Source organism: Leuciscus leuciscus (assembly GCF_965113295.1).
Source record: "Leuciscus leuciscus genome assembly, chromosome: 7".
Lineage (NCBI taxonomy): Eukaryota > Metazoa > Chordata > Actinopteri > Cypriniformes > Leuciscidae > Leuciscus > Leuciscus leuciscus.
This window is the reverse complement of record NC_138731.1, coordinates 15,832,289-15,851,510: the sequence shown is the minus strand read 5'-3', so window position 1 is coordinate 15,851,510 and position 19,222 is coordinate 15,832,289. Positions and strand designations below refer to the sequence as shown.

Here is a 19,222-nt window from a genome sequence, read left to right as displayed (position 1 = left end):
TCTGTCCTTTCACTGAAAGATCCAGTTATGAAATTTTTAATATATTATTAAAAAATGTTTTTTGTTTTTTTAAAACCTATACACGGATGAATCGTTCACAGTAAGATTAATACACTTACAAAATATAGAGAGGTTCATTTTAATTTCATAATGACTCAAAATTTGTCTCATTGCAATTAGATAGTTTGATATTTTGTATGTTTTTCTTACATTGTCACTTACTGTCTTTTTTGTCCAGGCATATGAAAATTATTCCTTTGAAGAGCTTCGCTTTGCCTCGCCGACACCAAAGAGGTTAAAAGACCTACCTGTCATATTCATATTACAGTCAACATTCAAATGTAAGAACAGGTTTCAGGTTCAGTTTGTCTGCTTCTTACTCAGGCCCAGTGAGAACATGCTTATCCGGGCCAACACAGACGGAACATACAGCGCTAACTGGACCCCTGGTGCTGTTGGACTTTACACCATTCATGTGACCATCGATGGCATTGAGATCGGTAACTGGATTTTAGTTTTTATTAAAGCTTTGTATTAGAGCACTTTGTTGTAGAAACATTTAAGGAGTGTCGAAAGTGGATAGTGTATGTTGCTAGTGCTCAAATAGATTTTCATTATCAGCATTTTCCCCCCATAAAATATAAAAAAATTGTGTTTACAAATGCAAGATGGGGGGACAGATTATGTCTTAATTTTTTTTGCGTTCTCTCGTTCTTAAAGTTTCCCCCAAGACACTTTGTGTCGTTTCTCAACACAAAGTTTCTCGCAGTAATGTAAAAGTTTTTGCGAGGGAACGCTGGGGGTTGATATTATAGAGCTCATGAGTCTCAAGTTTTTTGACTGAATAATATTTGCTCAGATGCTGGTCTGGAGGTCGAGGTCAAAGACCCACCCAAAGGAATGATCCCTCCTGGCACACAGATGGTCAAACCCAAAGCTGAACCGCAACCTAGCAAGGTGAGTTTCCGAGTTAAGGAGTTAAAGAGGTGCTACTCGGCCAGATGTATCCGGTCCAGGTTAACCTCACGTTCAAAAATTTGGGGTCGGTAATACATTTATTTAATGTTTTTGAAAGATGTCTCTTACGCTCACCAAAGCTGCATTTATTTGATCAAAAATACAGTAAAATGTCACATGATCCTTCAGAAATCATTCTGATATTCTGATTTGGTGCTCAAGAAATATTTCTTATTATTATCAATGTTAGAAACAGTTGTGCTGCTTAATATTTTTGTGGAAACCAGGATTTTTTTTCTTGGTTTCTCTGATGAGTAGAAAGTTCAATAGAATAGAACATTTATTTGAAACATTATAAATGTCTTTACTGTCACTTTTGATCAATTTATTGTGGCCTTGCTGGGAAAAAGTATTATGGTGCTTTCACACTAGGTTCAATTGCTTGGTCCAAACCAGAATTTGATTACTCTCCCCCTTCCCCCGCTGGTCTCTGTTCACATTATATTACTTGGGTCCAAACCACGGTACGCTTGCGTCATCAACTTTCAGCGACGTACCCATGTTGCTGGCTATGAAGGACATAGGGCCATAATGGATAGAGTTGCTCGCATCACTTTTTTTTATCCTTTGGTTTTGCTTCCAGCGTCAGCACATAACAGCACTTGCTTCTGTCTGCTGCGAATGTACTGTAAATATGTTCTAAGAAACGCAGGAGTCCATTTGTGCTGAAGGCGAGCAGAAATGAGATATACATTCTCTCCGCTTGTAGTGCGCTTGTCAGGAAAGTGAGAGAGAACACACACAAACACAGTTTTATCGAATCATACATCATCAATAGCGGTTCACTTTAGGGTTGTGCCGATAGACGATAGTATCGTGTATTGACGATAGTCCGAGATATCGCTGATGGCAGATGGCTTTGACGATATCAGTACGATAATTAGCTTGTTTTACCATTAATGTATTAAATTATTATTACTATTATTATTATAAAGCTAGTATTGTTATTAAATTAATATTAGGAACTACAATTAATTTGCCTTGCCTAAATTCATAACGACATCAACACAGCCTAACAATTGCGACATCACCGACACGTGCGTATGAGGACTCCTCTAAGAAAATGTTTTTAAAACAGACATCAAAATTGAATTTCAAGGTGATCCATTCACAAATTGTCAAGAGTGCTTATTTTAACAGACGCATCATTTAGATCCAAGATGAAAACGGCATCATTGTTCATCAGTATTTTGTTTCCATAGCAGATTAACAAAACATATATATAATAATAAATAACACTAAAAAAATACAATTACAAAATATTAATAATAATATCACTAAAATGATATAGGCCTAATAACAGTCTTTAGTTCAAGAACGCAGTACAACTCTGCCATCTGTGAAAATCAAAAGCAGCTTCAAACACTTGTTTAACAATAAATATTCTTCTAATATTTCAAATTTTTTCACTGTCATTAATGTAGGTCCACAAGAGAAATATTAAGCCAGTAAATTAAGATAGTTGCTATAGGCTACCGTTATATCCATCGTCGTCTCTGAGAAAATGCGGTGTTAATGCAGCGACAGATGCCGAAAGCTTCTGCTTTCACTTTCAGGGAATGAGCGCGTTTACATGCACGTTCTTAACCCGATTATGCTGAATAAACTGACGATGCATGTGATTATGTAAACACATTAACCCGTTTTCCATTATAGGAGTCAAGTCATAAGTTAAAGTATAAACCGATCGACTCAGCTAGATTTTTGCCCCTTACTCTGATTTCTCCCGGCATTTAAAACACATTAACCCGCGTTCTTTGGGCTTATTGAAGTGTGCATATGTGAAGTGCATCCAGACAGAGAGAGCACTGGTAGGAGGACATATATATCGCAAACTCTGACTCTTTCTTGACCCAAGAAATTATAAAAACATGTTCTCATCTCGTGCAGAAGTACAGTCAAAATGCTGCATCTGTAACGGCATGAGAGGATAATGTGTGTCCGTAAATTTCCCGCTGACATGCTGAAATACTCAGTCAGATTCAAAAATGATTAGGATCTTTTTTTACCTCACTATACCGGAAAATAACCTGATTTAGCCTATTAATAGCCTAAACACTCCACCTTTGCTAGCAAAATAGAAAATGATTCTCATATATAAAACAAAGTAATAAAACAAGCAAATTAATAAGTAAATAAGCAAGTTAATAATCAAATAAGTAAGCCCCGCCCCCCTCACGATAATATTGTGTATCTCACCGATCTCACGGGCTGACGATAGGACGATATGAAAATGGAGCATATCGCCCAACACTAGTTCACTTCCGCAATTTAGTACGGTTGCGCTCATATCAGCAACGAACTGTACCAGAGTTCACATGTGAAAGCACCCTCACTTTCCATAAAAATAAAAAAAACCTTCTGACCCCAAACTTTTGAACGGTAGTGTTAATGTTCACAACAGGACTGTCATTCTTTGGAAATGGTGTCCGAAAATGTTTTACGCTGAAGCAGATAGTATATGATTACAGCTTTTTTTATGAATATTATTTATGACGTTAAATACTTTCTGGAAGTTGATGTCCTGCGGCTTGACAAGCTAAAATTCAAGTATAATTGTTTTATAATTATTACACACACCTTTTATGAGCTCATTTTACTTGAGCGGACCACATGGACTAAACGTTGGGCGGCTAGAGACTAGACTATTGGTGTGTAAATAGCTGTGCGGTATCAGTGCTATGTATATGCGAGTTCAGTGTCACTATATTTCTTCACCGTGTATTTCTTTACGGTGTATTGAACTGGGAAACAAGCAACACAACTGCGCAAAATCAAGTGTCTTTCATGCTTTTTTCTGCTGAATTTCTCACACCTCATTGGATGGACTGACGTTTCCCTCGTCTGATTGGATGTGCGGGTTCTGTTCTCTTCGTGCTGTGAACCTTTACTCTCTAACTGCAGCTTCCTGCCAACTTCTCATCTGTCTTACAGTCTCTGTCTCTCCCCCTCTGCTTCTCTCAGGTGCGCAAATTTGTGGCCAAGGACAGCGCAGGGCTGCGCGTGCGTAGTCACCCTTCTCTGCAGAGCGAACAAATAGGCATAGTCCAAGTCAATGGCACCATCACATTCATTGATGAGGTAAACCACTCTAGAATAGGGCCAAAATGTTCTGTATTTAAGTCCTTTTCTCTTTTCTCTTCCTTTAATCAGAGAACACAATTATGAATGATTAATTAATTGTTTCTGTTTTAAAACAAAAAGGCTTTTAAAACAATTTCTGCATCTTTCTGAGCTTTCTAATTTACTTATGATTTGGTCAGAAGCGGGGTTTTTTTTTGTGCCTATCCTTTGCTTCATTTACATGCAGGAGACTTTGAGGCTGTAGTTAAAGCTCATATAAGAGCTATCTATCCCAGTCCATCACTGCATGCCAATCACTGATACTCCTATAAGACCCAACCTCACATCCGCAATGCTGTCAGTTGCTCTAAAGGCCCTTTCACATGAACCGCCAGTGCATTGATCTCTATGGAGATAAGTGTCAACCTTGTAATGTTTTGCTCACCCATTTGCCGTTTCAATTAGAAAAATTGCATGACATTTGCATGACAGGTCAAACTGAATATAGTATATAAAATAAAATAAACTACCAGTCAACATTTTGGACACACTTGACTGAATTTATATTTCATTTTATAGATTACTTTACTTATTACTTTATTTACCTTACTAATATTTTTATTATATTGTGTCTTAATATTGATTATCTATTATTTGTACATTTATATACCCTACTGTTCAAAAGTTTGGTCCATAAGATTTTCTTTGTTTATGAAATAAGTCTCCTATTCTCACCAAGGCTGGATTTATTTGATTTTCCTTCAGTAAAATCGAACCGTAAAATTGTCAAATAGTATTACTATATGAAATTACAAATGTAAATAATTCCTGTGATGGTAAAGCTGAATTTCAGTATAATTACTCCAGTCTTCATTGTCACATGATCCTTCAGAAATCATTCTAATATGCTGATTTGATGTTAAAGAAACAATTCTCATCATTATTAATGTTGAAAATGCTGCTTAATATATTTGTGAAAAAAAAAAAAAAAATTCAAGATTCTTTGAATGTAAAGTTAAAAATCAACAACATTTATTTGAAATAGAAATATTTTGTAATATTGTTATAAATGTTGTTACTGTGAATTTTTATCAGTTTAATACATTCTTACTGAATAAATGTATTAATTATAGAAAACAGTATCTTACTTGCCCCAAACATTTGAACAGTATTGTATTATTTATCAATTATTATAGTATCAAATCAAAATAACTGTTTAATGCTCAAAATTAGTTTTTCTGATTAATTGCTTTGCAAAAACAAAGATTTTTTTTTTTTTTGTATGAGTGGGAGGGGATAGTAAAGGCAAAGCAAGTGGATATAGAAGTGTATTTAATTTACTTAAATAAATATATACAGACATATGTCCAAACTTTTGAGTGGTAGTATTAACTCCCTGCTTTCTTGCTAACTTGCTAATTGGCAAACCCGTAGAATTACCCTTCGATGACATGGCAGCGCTTTTCACATGTTCAAAGTGGCGCTTAACGCTTGCGCTGAGCAGTGTCTTGAAGCCCCCACATAAGTCACGTGAAAGGGCCTGTTGTTCCTTGCTGTCAGGCCCTACATGCATATAAAAATTCTGTAGATGATGCATCTCATTTTCTCTCAACACAACTGGACATCCACTGTAAATCCAACTGGTTGGTGTCGCGCATTTACGCAATTGGTTCTGCAGCCTCAGAGGCTCATGCGAGGGGCGTGTTAGCAGTTACAGGAGGGCATGGCTCCGCTCTGTTGCTTGTTTCCCATAGATCCACAATGATGATGGTGTCTGGCTCAGACTGAATGATGAGACAGTAAAGAAGTATGTTCCCAACATGAATGGGTACACTGAAGCCTGGTGCCTCTCTTTTAACCAGCATCTGGGCAGAAGCCTCCTGGTCCCTGTCGACGTAAGTAAAAGGCCTCCCCCTTCGTAGATTAGCCGGAGCCCCTACACTGCTCATTTGGGAACGGGACTTGTAACTGTCAGCTTAACTTCAGTCACATTTTAGGATGATCATTTGATATACTTCAGTTTGGCTCTTTCTACAGTGAATCACGGGCATCTAATGACCCAGTCCCAAATGCCTACAAGCATGCTGTGTTAATTACTGACAAAGGCCAACAAAATGTGCCCTTGCATGTGTTAGTGCTACTCTGTAGTTGAGTTTGGGCACGATCACTCAGAGACCAGGATGGACATTTTTAAGGGGGGGTTGTGCATGTTGCCAGTCCCTTGTCTTATTAACTCCTGGTTGAAAGACACTAACTCATGCACTCTGTTTTGTAGGGCTGCACCATTATGAAAAAGTTCATATTTTGTCTATTTTATTCCTTGGTATTTTAATGGCAGTTATTTATTCCAATTAACAGTGTTCATTTTAAAATATTACATTCCTTGTAAATAATGCAATTCTCACCACATCTATTATTATTATTATTATTATTAAAGGATTTTTCAAATTGAACAAATTTTAAAACACTATACATTACACACAGACGAAAACTGCATCTAAACGTTTCGAACACAAACTCGCAAAAATGAAAACAATGTGTTTTGAAATTGGTTCAAAATATCAAACATGTTTGACATCCTCCAACTGTATGGAATTGTAGTGTGAAGCTAACATTAACAATGCGATTTTCTCCTAAATCTGTCACCTACGAATGTCCAAAATCTGCAGAATGGCCCTGACTTTCGGCAACTATGGTCGACTCTTCCAGACTGCAAATCAGGGCAAATACCTTTGCAAAAGTCGTGTTAACAGGAGTGTTCTAGTTTTGGTGTCAAAACTGGTTCTGGTGTATGTTAGGTTTCACACCATGTATATCAGGGATGGGCAACTTTGGTCCTGAAGGCCCACTGTCCTGCAGAGTTTAGCTCCAACCCTGAAAAAAGAAAGGAAGGAAAAAAAAAAACTCGCCTACTTGTAGCTTTCTTGACATACATTTCTTGTCCGAAATCAAATACCATATAATATGTTAAAAAGAGTACGCCAACAGAGTAGTATGTCCGAATGCATAGTAGAATGCATAGTGACCTATTACTTCCGGCGAGATTCTGAAGTGCGCATTCGCTGGACACTTTACTATCCCATGAAGCCATGGGATAGGATTTATGAATGGCGGTGAAGCGACACAAGGGTTGGGCTAAACTCAACAGAACAGCGGAATGAAGTTGCTCACCCCTGATCTATATTGTAAGTGAGCAGCTCAACATGTCACGATGCTTTTGGCTTTGCCTCTACTGCTTTTTTTTTTTGAGAGTCAGGTGATGTTTCTACAGCTTTCTATTTCATAATAGAAATGAAACAAAACACTGCTTAAAAATGTGCTCATTAAAACTGATTATGATTTCTAACAGGCCTATAGATTCCCCAATGCTCAAGCGAATGCTGTAATCGACACTTCATGATTCGTTTTTTGCGTCAGCCATTATCATAATCTATTCAATTAATTGTGCAGCCCTACTGTGTTGTTGTTCATCATATGTGGTGTGAAAAATAGCTCTTGTGTGATACTGAATATCAATGAACAAAGCTTTGCTGTTTCCTGGCCATGACAGTATATAAGTATGAGCTCAATGAACGCTTTAACCTCTTCATATAGCCAATTTGTAAAAAAAGATGATGTATACAGATGAAGATTCATTTGCTTAAAAATTTGCCCAATGGCCCTGAAACCTTTTCAACAATTGGTTTGAAAGTGGCTGATCTGTTAAAATTTTTAGCCGTCTGGGTCCCGCAACTTTTGATGAGGTTCTGCCATGAAACAAGCCGTTTTCCGAACTAAAAGCCTGAAATTTGGGCCGTGATTGTGAGAGCATAATTACCTCTGGATGTGAAAATATCATCAAGGCTCCTAGTGTGAACAGCATGACACACCACCAATCTTTTTTGGAAGATTATGAATCTTCATATTTCTTATGTGATTTATTTTTCATTTGCCGTATTTCGATGCGATTTTGAATTTTGTTGCAAAATTCTCAGTCATAATCTTCAGTAGATCCCAGAATTCTAGGTTTAGGATTGTTTCATTTGCTAGACTTTCTTCTCAACCTTCAAATTCTTCTCTTACTGTATCGTGAGGAAAATTCGAAAGGCATTAAATACACCCAAACAAACTGTCACGATAACAAATCCATCTCTTCCAAAAAAAGACAAACCATACCATCTGCGTTTCTGATTGAAGCTAATCCCCAACCGTGTTTTGACTTGCTTATAATCTGTTGCTCAGAATATCTTTAGCGCTAGCCAAGGAGTCAGGGATATCGACTTTTTGTCTTGGACGACCTTATCTTGTTTTCCCCAGGTGAGTTGTCAGAAGATGAGGTGTGTTGTAGCTTGGCTGCTGCTTTGCTTTTCACCAGTGTTTCTCTTGATTTTGAGATGTTTCAGATTGTGATTTGTACATGTAGTATTGGAGCATCATCATAGTTGCATGTTTAATTGTGTAAATAGTGAGCGACACAAAATATGTTTTATCATCTTTTCCTTGTATGCACAAAGTTTCCAGTACCTAATGATCATTACATTACATTTATGTTAACCTTGGGTAAAGCTTTTTGCGTTTTCATGTAGTTGTTCACAGTTGAAACAAAGATAGTCAGTTGCATGAGGATTTAAAGGAATAGTTTACTCAAAAATGTAAATGTTGTCATTATTTACTCAGCTTAATGTCCTTCCAAACTTGTACGTTGTTTTCCATGGAAAACAGAAGGTGAATTCTAGTCCATACATTGACCACATCTTTCAAGCCCCAAAAATCATTCATACAAATAAGTTGCTGTTGATGTTAATGACGCCAAACCATATATGGAAGAATTTATGCGAAATTCTCCTTTCGTGGTCCATGGTAAAAATAACAATTTGAATTTTAACTTTTGTGCAAACTATTCCTTTAATAAAAGCAGAATATGTGAATGCATGTGTTTGTTTTGTTTTTTCTCACACAAATGCTAAATTAATTTAGTCAGTTTATGAACAGAATATCTATAATATTCATCATTAGTACTTGGCATCAGAACACACTGTTATGTGTTATAATAATATCCATCCTGCTAAATTAATAAATGTAAATGTCACCCCACAAGCTAAAATTAGTTACAATTAGGATAACATGATATTTGTAAAGACTGTCTTATTTTTGTATGTAGAAGCACAATTGACTGGTCTATGTATTGCTGATGTAAGCAGGTACTTCATCCTGGTAGCAAATTATGTTTAAAGTCAGTGATGTCCCTTTTTCCCCCTTTCGGATTAATTGACTATTGTCTGCATGAATTTAGTTGTAAATGTATTTTTGAATAAATGATATTCAAAAATGCATTAACAGTGGCATGAATACGCTGCTTTTATAAAGATTATTTTCAATTTTTGAATTAAAATTCTTTTTGATATTGAGATATTATTGTGGAAAAAAAATGTCAAGGTTGTGTAACTGTCCCGCAATCATAGTCTTAAAGTTATAAAGGTTCACTCTTTAACAACAACAACAAAAGATGTTGAAAATTTTATTAACTGTTTAAAAAAAAATGTGGGCCAGTTTTACTGCAAAGACATTTCTATGGACTGTTAAACTAGATCTTTGAAAGGTTTTTCTTTTTCATCATATCGGACATCCTTATTTGATGGAACGAAATATTTTGAGGACATCATTTTACGATGTATAACATACTTTCAAACTTAAATTAACTGGTGTCCTTTGGTTTTGCAGGAGGGCAGGTCAAATTTGGATGATTATGGAAAGGAGACCAGTGGCCACCCTTCTCATGACGCCACCGTACGAGACATGGGCGCAGGCCAGGGTGGTGGACCGGGTCTTTATAAGGTAGTGAAGACCGGACCTTCGGGTCACAACATCAGAAGCTGCCCAAACCTTAGAGGTATCCCCATTGGAATGTTAGTTCTGGGGAACAAAGTCAAGGCGGTAGGCGAGGTATGGACTCCCAACTGTGTTACTGTGGCTGACAATAAATGACTAATTAGCCAGATTTCTTGCTAGTTCTGCAGTTTCTGTAACACAAATTCTTCATTTTTCTTTAGACAATTATAGATCCCTTTGTGTAACTTCTTTTGATAGAGGCCATACATGCTATGGCTCTGGTGTGTGGGTGTGTTATTGTTCTGTTCACATTATTAAAGCCCCTTTCAAGAACCACCAAGCATGGCTTCAGCTTTTGCACAGTAACAGTACAGTGTAATCTGGCATGCTCTGCAGGAAAATCTGTGTGATGCGATAATTAATAAATGACCTATTAACAATGATTACAGGAAGCATGTGAATTACAACAAAAACTGAAGTCATCTCATAATTTCCACTCTGTTAACACCAGGGTTGAGCAAAATTCAGAATTAAGAATGGGTTCTCTTTCGATTCGGGAATGTGAATTTGAATTGAATTTACTGTGACTCACGGGATGTAGAACTGGAATTTGAATTGTAATGATGGGAAGAAGAATTTACTGAATTGCAGTTCAAAGAAATTCAACACAGTCACACAACTGAGGAGTTAAATGAGTCAAAGTTTAAACAAAACAGAAATAATAAAATGTATTATTAGTAGTTATGACACTATATTCCATTTTGAAGACCCTGGTATATTATATTATATTATATTATATTATATTATATTATATTATATTATATTATATTATATTGCATGACCAATGGGGATACACCGCTCTACAGTAATTTGAAAGTGATTGCAGTACCAGTTTTGGCCACAATCTTACATACGGCTCCTTTAAACAACCATGTAAGGAAGACGCATCATGGCCATAATTTGAGTCCAGATCTTAAATTCATTGAAAGTCTTTGGGATGTGCTGGAGGAGACTTTTACAAAGTGCTCGACCCTTGCATTGTCAGTACAAGATCTTGACCAAAAAGGAATGCACCTCTTGATGGAAATAACATCACATCATTTATTTCTAGTTCACATATGTGCACTTTTAATGCAGGTTAATGTGTTTACATGCCTGGAGAAATCGGTGCAAAAAATTGGTTTATGCTTAAGCTTATGACTTGACTCCGATAAAGGAAAACGGGGTTCATGTTTTTACAAGACCACCTGCATTGTGGGCAACATAACCATAATCTGGTGGAGATTAAACATAATCTGGTTGAGAACGTGCATGTAAACGCGCGCACTTATTCCGTGAAAGTGAGAGCAGAAACTGACCGAGCTTTTGGCATCTGTCTCTGCATTAACAGTGAGACGACGAGATGAATCTACCTCAACAAAAGCTGATAACGGTAGCCTATATCAACTATCTTAATTTACTGACTTAATATTTATCCTGTGGACCATACATTAATGACAGTGAAAAAAAAAATCAGAAACTCAGTTTGAAGCCGCTTTTGATTTTCACAGATAACTGATTTGTGCTATGTTCGGACCTTAAGACTTTTATTAGGCTTATATAATTTTAGGGATATTATTATTATTATTAATTTGTAATTGTATTGTTGTTTTTTGTGTGTTATTAGTGTCATTAAAGGTTTTGTTAATGTGCTATGCTGACGAACAGTGATGCAGTTTTCATCTGGGCTGTATAAGAATGATGTGTGTCTTTTATAACAAGCACTCTTGACGGTTTGTGTATAGATCACCTTCCAATTCATTTTAAATGTGGGATGTAGGTTTGTAGTCTGTTTTAAAAACATTTCCAATGAGGACTCCTCAATCCTCATACGCACATGTCGGTGTCTCAAGTGTGGTTATGTGATGTCGTTATAAAATTATAGGGAATATAATATTATTATTTAATAATAATACTAGCCTTATAATAATAATAATAATTTAATACATTAATGGGAAAACATGCCATTTATCGTCTTGGTAATATCACTATCGGCAATATCTCTGACTATGGTTGATACGCGATACTATCGGCACAACCCTAATTCATACTGACAAATTATTGTTCGATTACTTATATGAACTTTCTTTGAATTTTATTTCGTCATATTTCTACTTCCTTAAATTCCAATTCCAACTCTGCATCCTGTATACTGCCTCAATTCAAATTCAAGAATTGAATGGGAATTCTGAATGGCGCACAACCCTGGTAAATACCTGTCTTTTATGGCATTCGAATAGTCTCCATGTCTGATCATGGAAGGGCTGGTCTTTGCCTCTTTCTTCTCTCGGTAGAGGTTGTGGTGTGTCATGCTGTCTTCAAATGCTCTCTTAAAGTTGTGGCCTATGAGCCTCCCAACTGGCACAAATACTACTGTTCTTCTCACGAATGTCAACTCAAATTTGAAACAGTGTCTTTGTTCAAAGTGGTTTCATTTCATAAATCTTGAGAATTGAATGGTGTATCATATATTTGTTTTCACTTTTCTAAATGCGCTTAATTTTAGAACTGCCACTGAGTTTGTCTTGCTCCTCTGGATTGATGTGGTGCCAGGTGTGTATAAGAGAGGAGGTAAATAAAGCTGTGTCTGTATCAGGTGATTAACTCCGAAGGCACCTGGGTTCAGCTGGATAAGAACAGTGTGGTGGAGTTCTGTGAGAGTGATGAGGGTGAGGCCTGGTCTCTGACCCGAGACCGAGGGGGAAACCAGTACCTGCGTCACGAGGAAGGTAACGCAAACGCACTCCAGTCTTTGTCATGGCATCCCTTGTGGAAAAAAAGAAATGTGCACTTTCAATACAACAAGTGTTCTTCAGATCTTAAATGCATATTTATATATGCAGATAATATAATAATTAAATTAAAGGTCATTTAAGGTATTTAAAAATAATACACTTTTATGACGAAAACTTTTCAAAAGTGTACTTTAAAATGTCAAATAAATTTTACTTTAACTTTTTGAATCATCATTCTTTAAAGAAGTACCCTTATTTTGATGAGTTGACAATTATACTAAAGCGCTTGTAAAGTACTATAATTTTAACTGTAGTGCTATCGAACTAAATTAATATATTTTAAATGTACTAAATTGGTACTTCATCATTACAAATGTGCAATTACAATTGTATTTAAATACATGACATACAAGTTTCAATAGAAAATGCATCGATGTATATTTTAATTCACAATAAATGTTTGTCAGGACATTCAGAAGTACACGTTAAATATTTCAAAGACAATAGAAGCATTTATGAAATGGATAATCCTCGCGAGTCCAAAATCGCTACTTTTCAGGAAATTGAAAAACAAATGTGTTTTTTAAACAATGAAACACTGTGTTGTCAAAGTTGATGTTGTGGCTTTATATGTAGTCAGAAACCTGCACTTATCATTATTTTATTAACATTCTATCGAAAGCAAGCTCAAATGGAGTTACAAGGTTTTAAACCAGTGAATATCGGACAAACTTGTTTTTTCCATCATCAAAACAATCGCATCTAAAGCAGTAAGTGCATCATGTTACTTTTTCATTTCAGGTTATGAAGTTTATTGTATTGTATGTGGGCGCTCAGTTCATTTGCCAGATTATACATTATACATACATGCATTACAAGCAAGCAGAGACGGTCCAAACTGTGTGCGGCACTTCTTTCAATATTAAGGCAGTGGTGGAGTTATGAGGTTTGACTGACAGTTTGAGGATCCAATGGAGTCACAACGTTTAATCACAAGCTCTTTTTAAAAAATGTATTTGGTTAAATATTTGCAAAACCCACAGGCAGGTGTAAAGGGTGACCAATAGTAATGATTTATGAAAAAAAAAAAAAAAAAGACAAAATATGGAGTTTCTGCCCGACAGCAACATAAAAGGTTTCTAAGCGTTATAAACATATACTTCAGTCCTACGCAAGTGGTTCAGAAAAGCACTCTAAAGTTCAGCTAACTGCATTGAATATACTTTTAAACTATAATACATTTTCTTTAAATTGCAATTAACATTAGTGTTCAAAAACATTACATTTAGTTCACAAGTATATTCTGGAAATCAATAATGTGGTCCACCAACAGGACAGCACACGTAAACAAAGAGTTAAATACAGGTGGCTTTTAGTTATTAATGCTTTTTTTCCCTCTCTCTGGAACAGAGCAAGCAGTTTTGGAGCATGGAGCCCAGACCCCTCCTCCCAGCCCATTCTCAGTGCAGGCGTTTAACAGGGGCCTGAGCAGCTCGGGAGCTCAGGGTTTCGACTACGGCATCTCCAACAACAAAGGTGAGAGTAAAGATCCGGGAGAGATAGAAATAAAATGTAATTTATTATTGAGTGACACTTACATCTCTTTTTATATGGTTACAGTCCATCTGGCAAATTAGTTTTTTTTTTTTTTCATACCATGTTCTTGCAAATATATCTCATTTTTATTGCCTGACGTTAAGAGTTACTTCACAAAATTGATTTCAGACCAACAGTGGTAGAATAGATAGTCATCCAGGATTTTTCTATTTTATCATTTTTTTGTAACTTCCTTTATGTTCCTTATGTTTGAAATTGTCTTGTTCTTGAGGTAAAATCCCTTTGGCTTTAATAAATTAAAGGTGGAACAGAATGATTATTTTCATACACTGTCATTCAAAAGTTTGTTGTTGGTTATATGTTTTTGAAAAAAGTCTCTAATGCTAAAAATACAGCAAAACCGTAATATTGTGAAATAAAATTGCTTCAGACCTCAGAAAGGGATTTATTGCCAAGTATGTTTTCACACACAAGGAATTTGTCTTGGTGACAGAAGTAGTTTCCTGTGCATAAAAACAACAATAGTACTCACATAGTAAAATAAAATAGACAAATTTGTATGTGCAGGTGTGCTATATATAAATAGAATATAATAGAATTACCAGGCAATGAAATAAGAAGAGGTAGGGTATAGGGATGGGCATTTTTGCCAAATTTTCCTTTTGGGATAGCTCAGTCATACGATTAATCTGGATTAATTTGGGTGCAGGGGTTATGAGTGTCATGACAGTAATGAAACTATTTTAGCATTCCGTTGATGACAATATGACAAGAAAATCATTATTCTTTTATCATCTATTATACATCTATTATAATCTCATTACAATGTGATTTATATGGCAGATTGGCACTGCACTTAACTGATTTCAGGATTCACTGCGCACTTTCAGTACCCTAGTTTCACTTTAGTTCTCCAGTTTGGATGGCATGATGTCTAACGTGAACCAATCAGACCTCAGGTACTGCCCACAATGCTGCAATCAGAAAAAGATAAATATATTTTTAAAAGTCACTGTGATATTTGTTTTCATGATTGATCGTTGCCGTCACATTTGAGTACCGGTACTCATTTCTGTCCCTAGTAGGGTATTATTAAATAAATAAATAAAAAAGTGTTTTTATTAGTTAGTTATTATAGTTTTTGCACAGTTGGGAGAACATTTACCAGTTCATGGGCATTTATTTGAAACAAAAATGTTTTGTAACACTGTAAATGTCTTTACTGTCACTTTTGATCAATTGAATGCATCATTGCTGAATAAAAGTGTTATTTAAAAAAACAATCTTACTGATCCCAAACTTTTGAATGGTAGTGTGTAATGCACAAGTTAATAAAGGAATTGTTTTCCCACTTTCAAAAATATTTCATCTGCTAGAAGTTGATCTTTGAGAGAGAAATCTATAAATTACCTTTTACAACAGGAAAAGTCATGGAAACATCATGGAGGCTTGGATATACTGGACATCAAACTCTTACTTTTTAAATGCTGTATGACCCTTGTGCCTTGAAATGTGATGTTTTTAGCAATAATATAGAATATATGAAACATGCTCCAAATGATTAATAAGCAAACACAATCATTTGCTCTTATTCAGCTCCGTAATCAGAGTAATTGTGTTCTGCATGCTGTGTGTCTTGGCTGTTGTCTGTGGCGTGTGAAGGCATCATTGTGTGCATGGGCGAGACTCTGTGTGCTGCAGCTGGGTCTTACCCACCATACTGTTCTCATGCACCACTGCTTAGTGGCATTACCCATAGACAGCTGTCTGATGGGTCCTTCATCATCTCTTATACTCATTGAATCTTTGTTCATCTGAATAAAAAGACCTAACCTAAGTTCACCTAACTATGAAGCTTAACTAAACGTGAAGTCAATATTAACCTTAATTAATCCCTTTAATACACATTCCTAGTCTTACTGTGCTTGATTCATCATTGCTCAATATTCCAAAGAAAAAATGTCTTCCTAATTTTTCTGAATTTAATATCTTGCTCTTTTGGCCAATGTCACCTAAGATATCCAGTTATCTATCTGCAATTCTGCCAATATTTGCCAATAATGTAAAAATTTTGTAATTTGGTAATGTTAATATTATACAATAAAGTATAAAGCAAATTTTGCAATTAAAAAGAGTTACGAATTATTACAAAAGATACTTCCAGTGGGATACCATGACATTTTCTCAAGGGTGAACTTGACCTGAAACAGTCAAAAGGCCTTCTCAGAATTCACTGCAAACTCTGATCATGTTCCATTCTCTTATGAAATTCCTACTTTTTGCGATCCAATCAGTGCCTGATAGATTAAATCAATTCCCATTCTACATTTTCCTGCCGGACATGCATCACGGAAGTCTTTTCATGTTGACTTTAACAACTCAGCTAAAATATTAGTTTTCAGTAATATCATGTTTATGATATAATACTTGTTAGATTATTATTAGAAAATAAAATGTTTAATACTTAAATAAGACAATTTGGACAAAACAAATAATTTCCAGAGTTGCACTATAAAAGGGATGAAAGCATAGCATTGGCTTTGTCTGCCAATGCTTTATCTGTGACCATGTGGATGTTCCAGATATGAGGTTTCATGAAAACCTGACCCACGGCTGCCCTGCCCATTCCTTATTCCCCTCAAGTTGGTTCAGCTGACCCACTCACACACCCCATTACTTCCAGTGAGAGTGCTTGTGTGGGGCGTTAAACTGACTAGCAAGTTTCTATGGCTCCTTTTAAGGATCATATAAGCTACAGCACTCCCATTGTCTTCCGCATTGCAGGTGACCGGCTGAGTGCCATACTGAATTCCGTTCAGTCTGGGCCTTTCCTCCCAACTCCTTCCATGTTTGAGCAAGCTGCCAAACCTCCCTCTTCCCTTGTCCACAGCCCATTTGTGTTTGGACAATCCCTTTCCCAGCAGCCTCAACCGCATCCACAGCTTCCGAGTAAGTCTGTCCGTCTATAAGGTAGTGGCGGTGCTTGCTTACACAGGTGCTGCTTGTTCTTGTCTTAAGCGCTTAATTGTTTAGTATCCCTTAGGTTGTGATGAGTTCTGTTCAGGCTTATTTCCCCTGCTTTTCTGTCGGCGTCCACCCGCTTGCTTGCCATGTTTGAATTGGTGATTTTTCTTTCTCATCTCATTTAAACTTAAGTGGCCGAATAACATTTAAATTCATCTTTTGTATTTCCACTGTAGCTACTAACAGTATGTTTCAAGTCAGATGTTTCTGTTGACTTGATTGCAGTTTAATTTTATTTGCTTGCTTACATGTAGAGTGATTAATTTGATTATTCATTAACAAAACAGTTACCAAGAGGTCCAGGAATCTGTCCACACAATCAAAACCATGCAGTGCTTTTGCATTTAATCCCAAGTGTAAATCAAAATGCACTAATGTTTGCATAAGGAAAATGAAATTGGGTTTTTTGGATTTGAAAGTGTCTCAATATTTCCACAGCCAGAATACTCTTAATCTGCTTTTCACATTCATTACAACTCATCACTCAACCATTTTATTCGGACTTATCTGCCATCCTCCCTGCACTGGTTGATTCCCAGTTTTGTTTTAGCCTTGTCCCTGCTAAAACCAGTCTCTGTCTCTCTCACAGTCTCTTTCCTTCTACTTGTTGCTTTTTCTCGATTCATATATCTTTCTAGTTCCCTATATGTTCCTCTGGCCCTGTTTACATCTAGTATTGACATCCATCTCTGGTGATCCGCTCACCATTTACACAGCTTTAATAGTGTTGCAATGCATATAATTTTTGTCAGCCGATTTGGAGGAAGTCAGAAACCACATTTGTCGTGTAAACTGACCTGCTACTACTTCACTGCGCAAAAACAATGGTTTTAAATTGTTAACTACCTGTCTTTAAGGAAATATTAAATTTGATATAAAAATATATACATGTATACATGACTTCACAGAACTTCTCTGCAGCAAAAGAGATCATGTAAAATGCCCAGTTAATAGTCAAGTCAAGCGCTTAATACAATTCCGATTGTTTCAAAGCAGCTTTACAGTGATAAACAGGAACAATTAATTTCATGAATTCAGTTCAGTGTTGATTCAGATCCATTGTAAAGATAATCAATTTTTAAATTAGTTCATTTTATCTAGAACAATGATTCTTTGGAGGTTGCATAATTAAGATGCATACTTTCTAAAACAGTCTTTATGTAGGACACCTGTGGTGCCTTAAAATTCTGCTTTACCTGCTCACTGGGTTTCTGAACAGAGCAACTGGCATATTAAGGTAATAGACCCATTTGAGATGCATGCAAATACCAGGTGTAAACTGAAATCTCTCTTGGCTGTTCACTTGTGATTAGATCACCCAAAACAAATGTTAATATCAGTTTTAAACAGGGCCAGAGTCATTTTCTCATACCAGTACACTCCATTCTTTGGCTCTCACTCTCTTTCTCATTTTCTGATTGTTTTCCTTGGTTCAAGCATTGGTGCTTACTTTCCTTGCCACTGTTTTCCGCTGTAGATGCTTCATCACGCAGCCTTGCTTCACGTGAGCGTGTGCACAAAAGCAGTGCGACCGGCCCTGGCACCGCTCTATCATCTCTTGTTCTCAGACAAAAGGGTGGGTAATGCATGTCTTCTCCTGGGAGCACCCTGGAGACTCACTACAGGGATGGGTTTCATGTCATCCTCTCTACCACAGTACATTTATTTCCCCTCTTAGGCATGGCAACAGAGTATGTACAGTGCTTTGGAATATATATAGGGACCGTTTTATAGGCTTGATGAAACATTTCACATGACCTGGGTGCTTTCCATTTGCATCAGTTATTTATGCATCGTGCTACCTTAAAAATTACTTAAATTCTTGTATAAAGAAATTAAGGTAATTCTTGGATTTCAGTGGATACTTGTCGATGTTATTTTTACATCTATTGTTTTACATTTCATTTCTTAAGTTCCTGTTGTTATTTTTTACCTTTTATTTTTAGGTGCCATAATTATTTTATTGTCTTGATTTCTTT

The 19,222-nt window shown here is 36.2% G+C and overlaps 1 protein-coding gene across 13 annotated transcripts in view; it reads left to right on the top strand.

The window, feature by feature from the left end:
• mycbp2 (MYC binding protein 2) overlaps positions 1–19,222 on the top strand; it is a 112,556-nt gene that overhangs the window by 74,443 nt on the left and 18,891 nt on the right. For 4 of the 13 annotated variants that reach the window (XM_082175283.1, XM_082175280.1, XM_082175281.1 and 1 more), the window contains 9 exons: positions 239–294; positions 385–500; positions 860–957; positions 3,982–4,098; positions 5,835–5,975; positions 9,781–10,002; positions 12,524–12,656; positions 14,073–14,198; positions 17,004–17,168. In XM_082175283.1, the coding sequence (XP_082031409.1) occupies positions 239–294; positions 385–500; positions 860–957; positions 3,982–4,098; positions 5,835–5,975; positions 9,781–10,002; positions 12,524–12,656; positions 14,073–14,198; positions 17,004–17,168 (1,174 nt within the window). The remainder of the gene's footprint in view (positions 1–238; positions 295–384; positions 501–859; positions 958–3,981; positions 4,099–5,834; positions 5,976–9,780; positions 10,003–12,523; positions 12,657–14,072; positions 14,199–17,003; positions 17,169–19,222) is intronic. The other 9 variants (XM_082175279.1, XM_082175286.1, XM_082175278.1 and 6 more) reach the window with 7 other exon arrangements.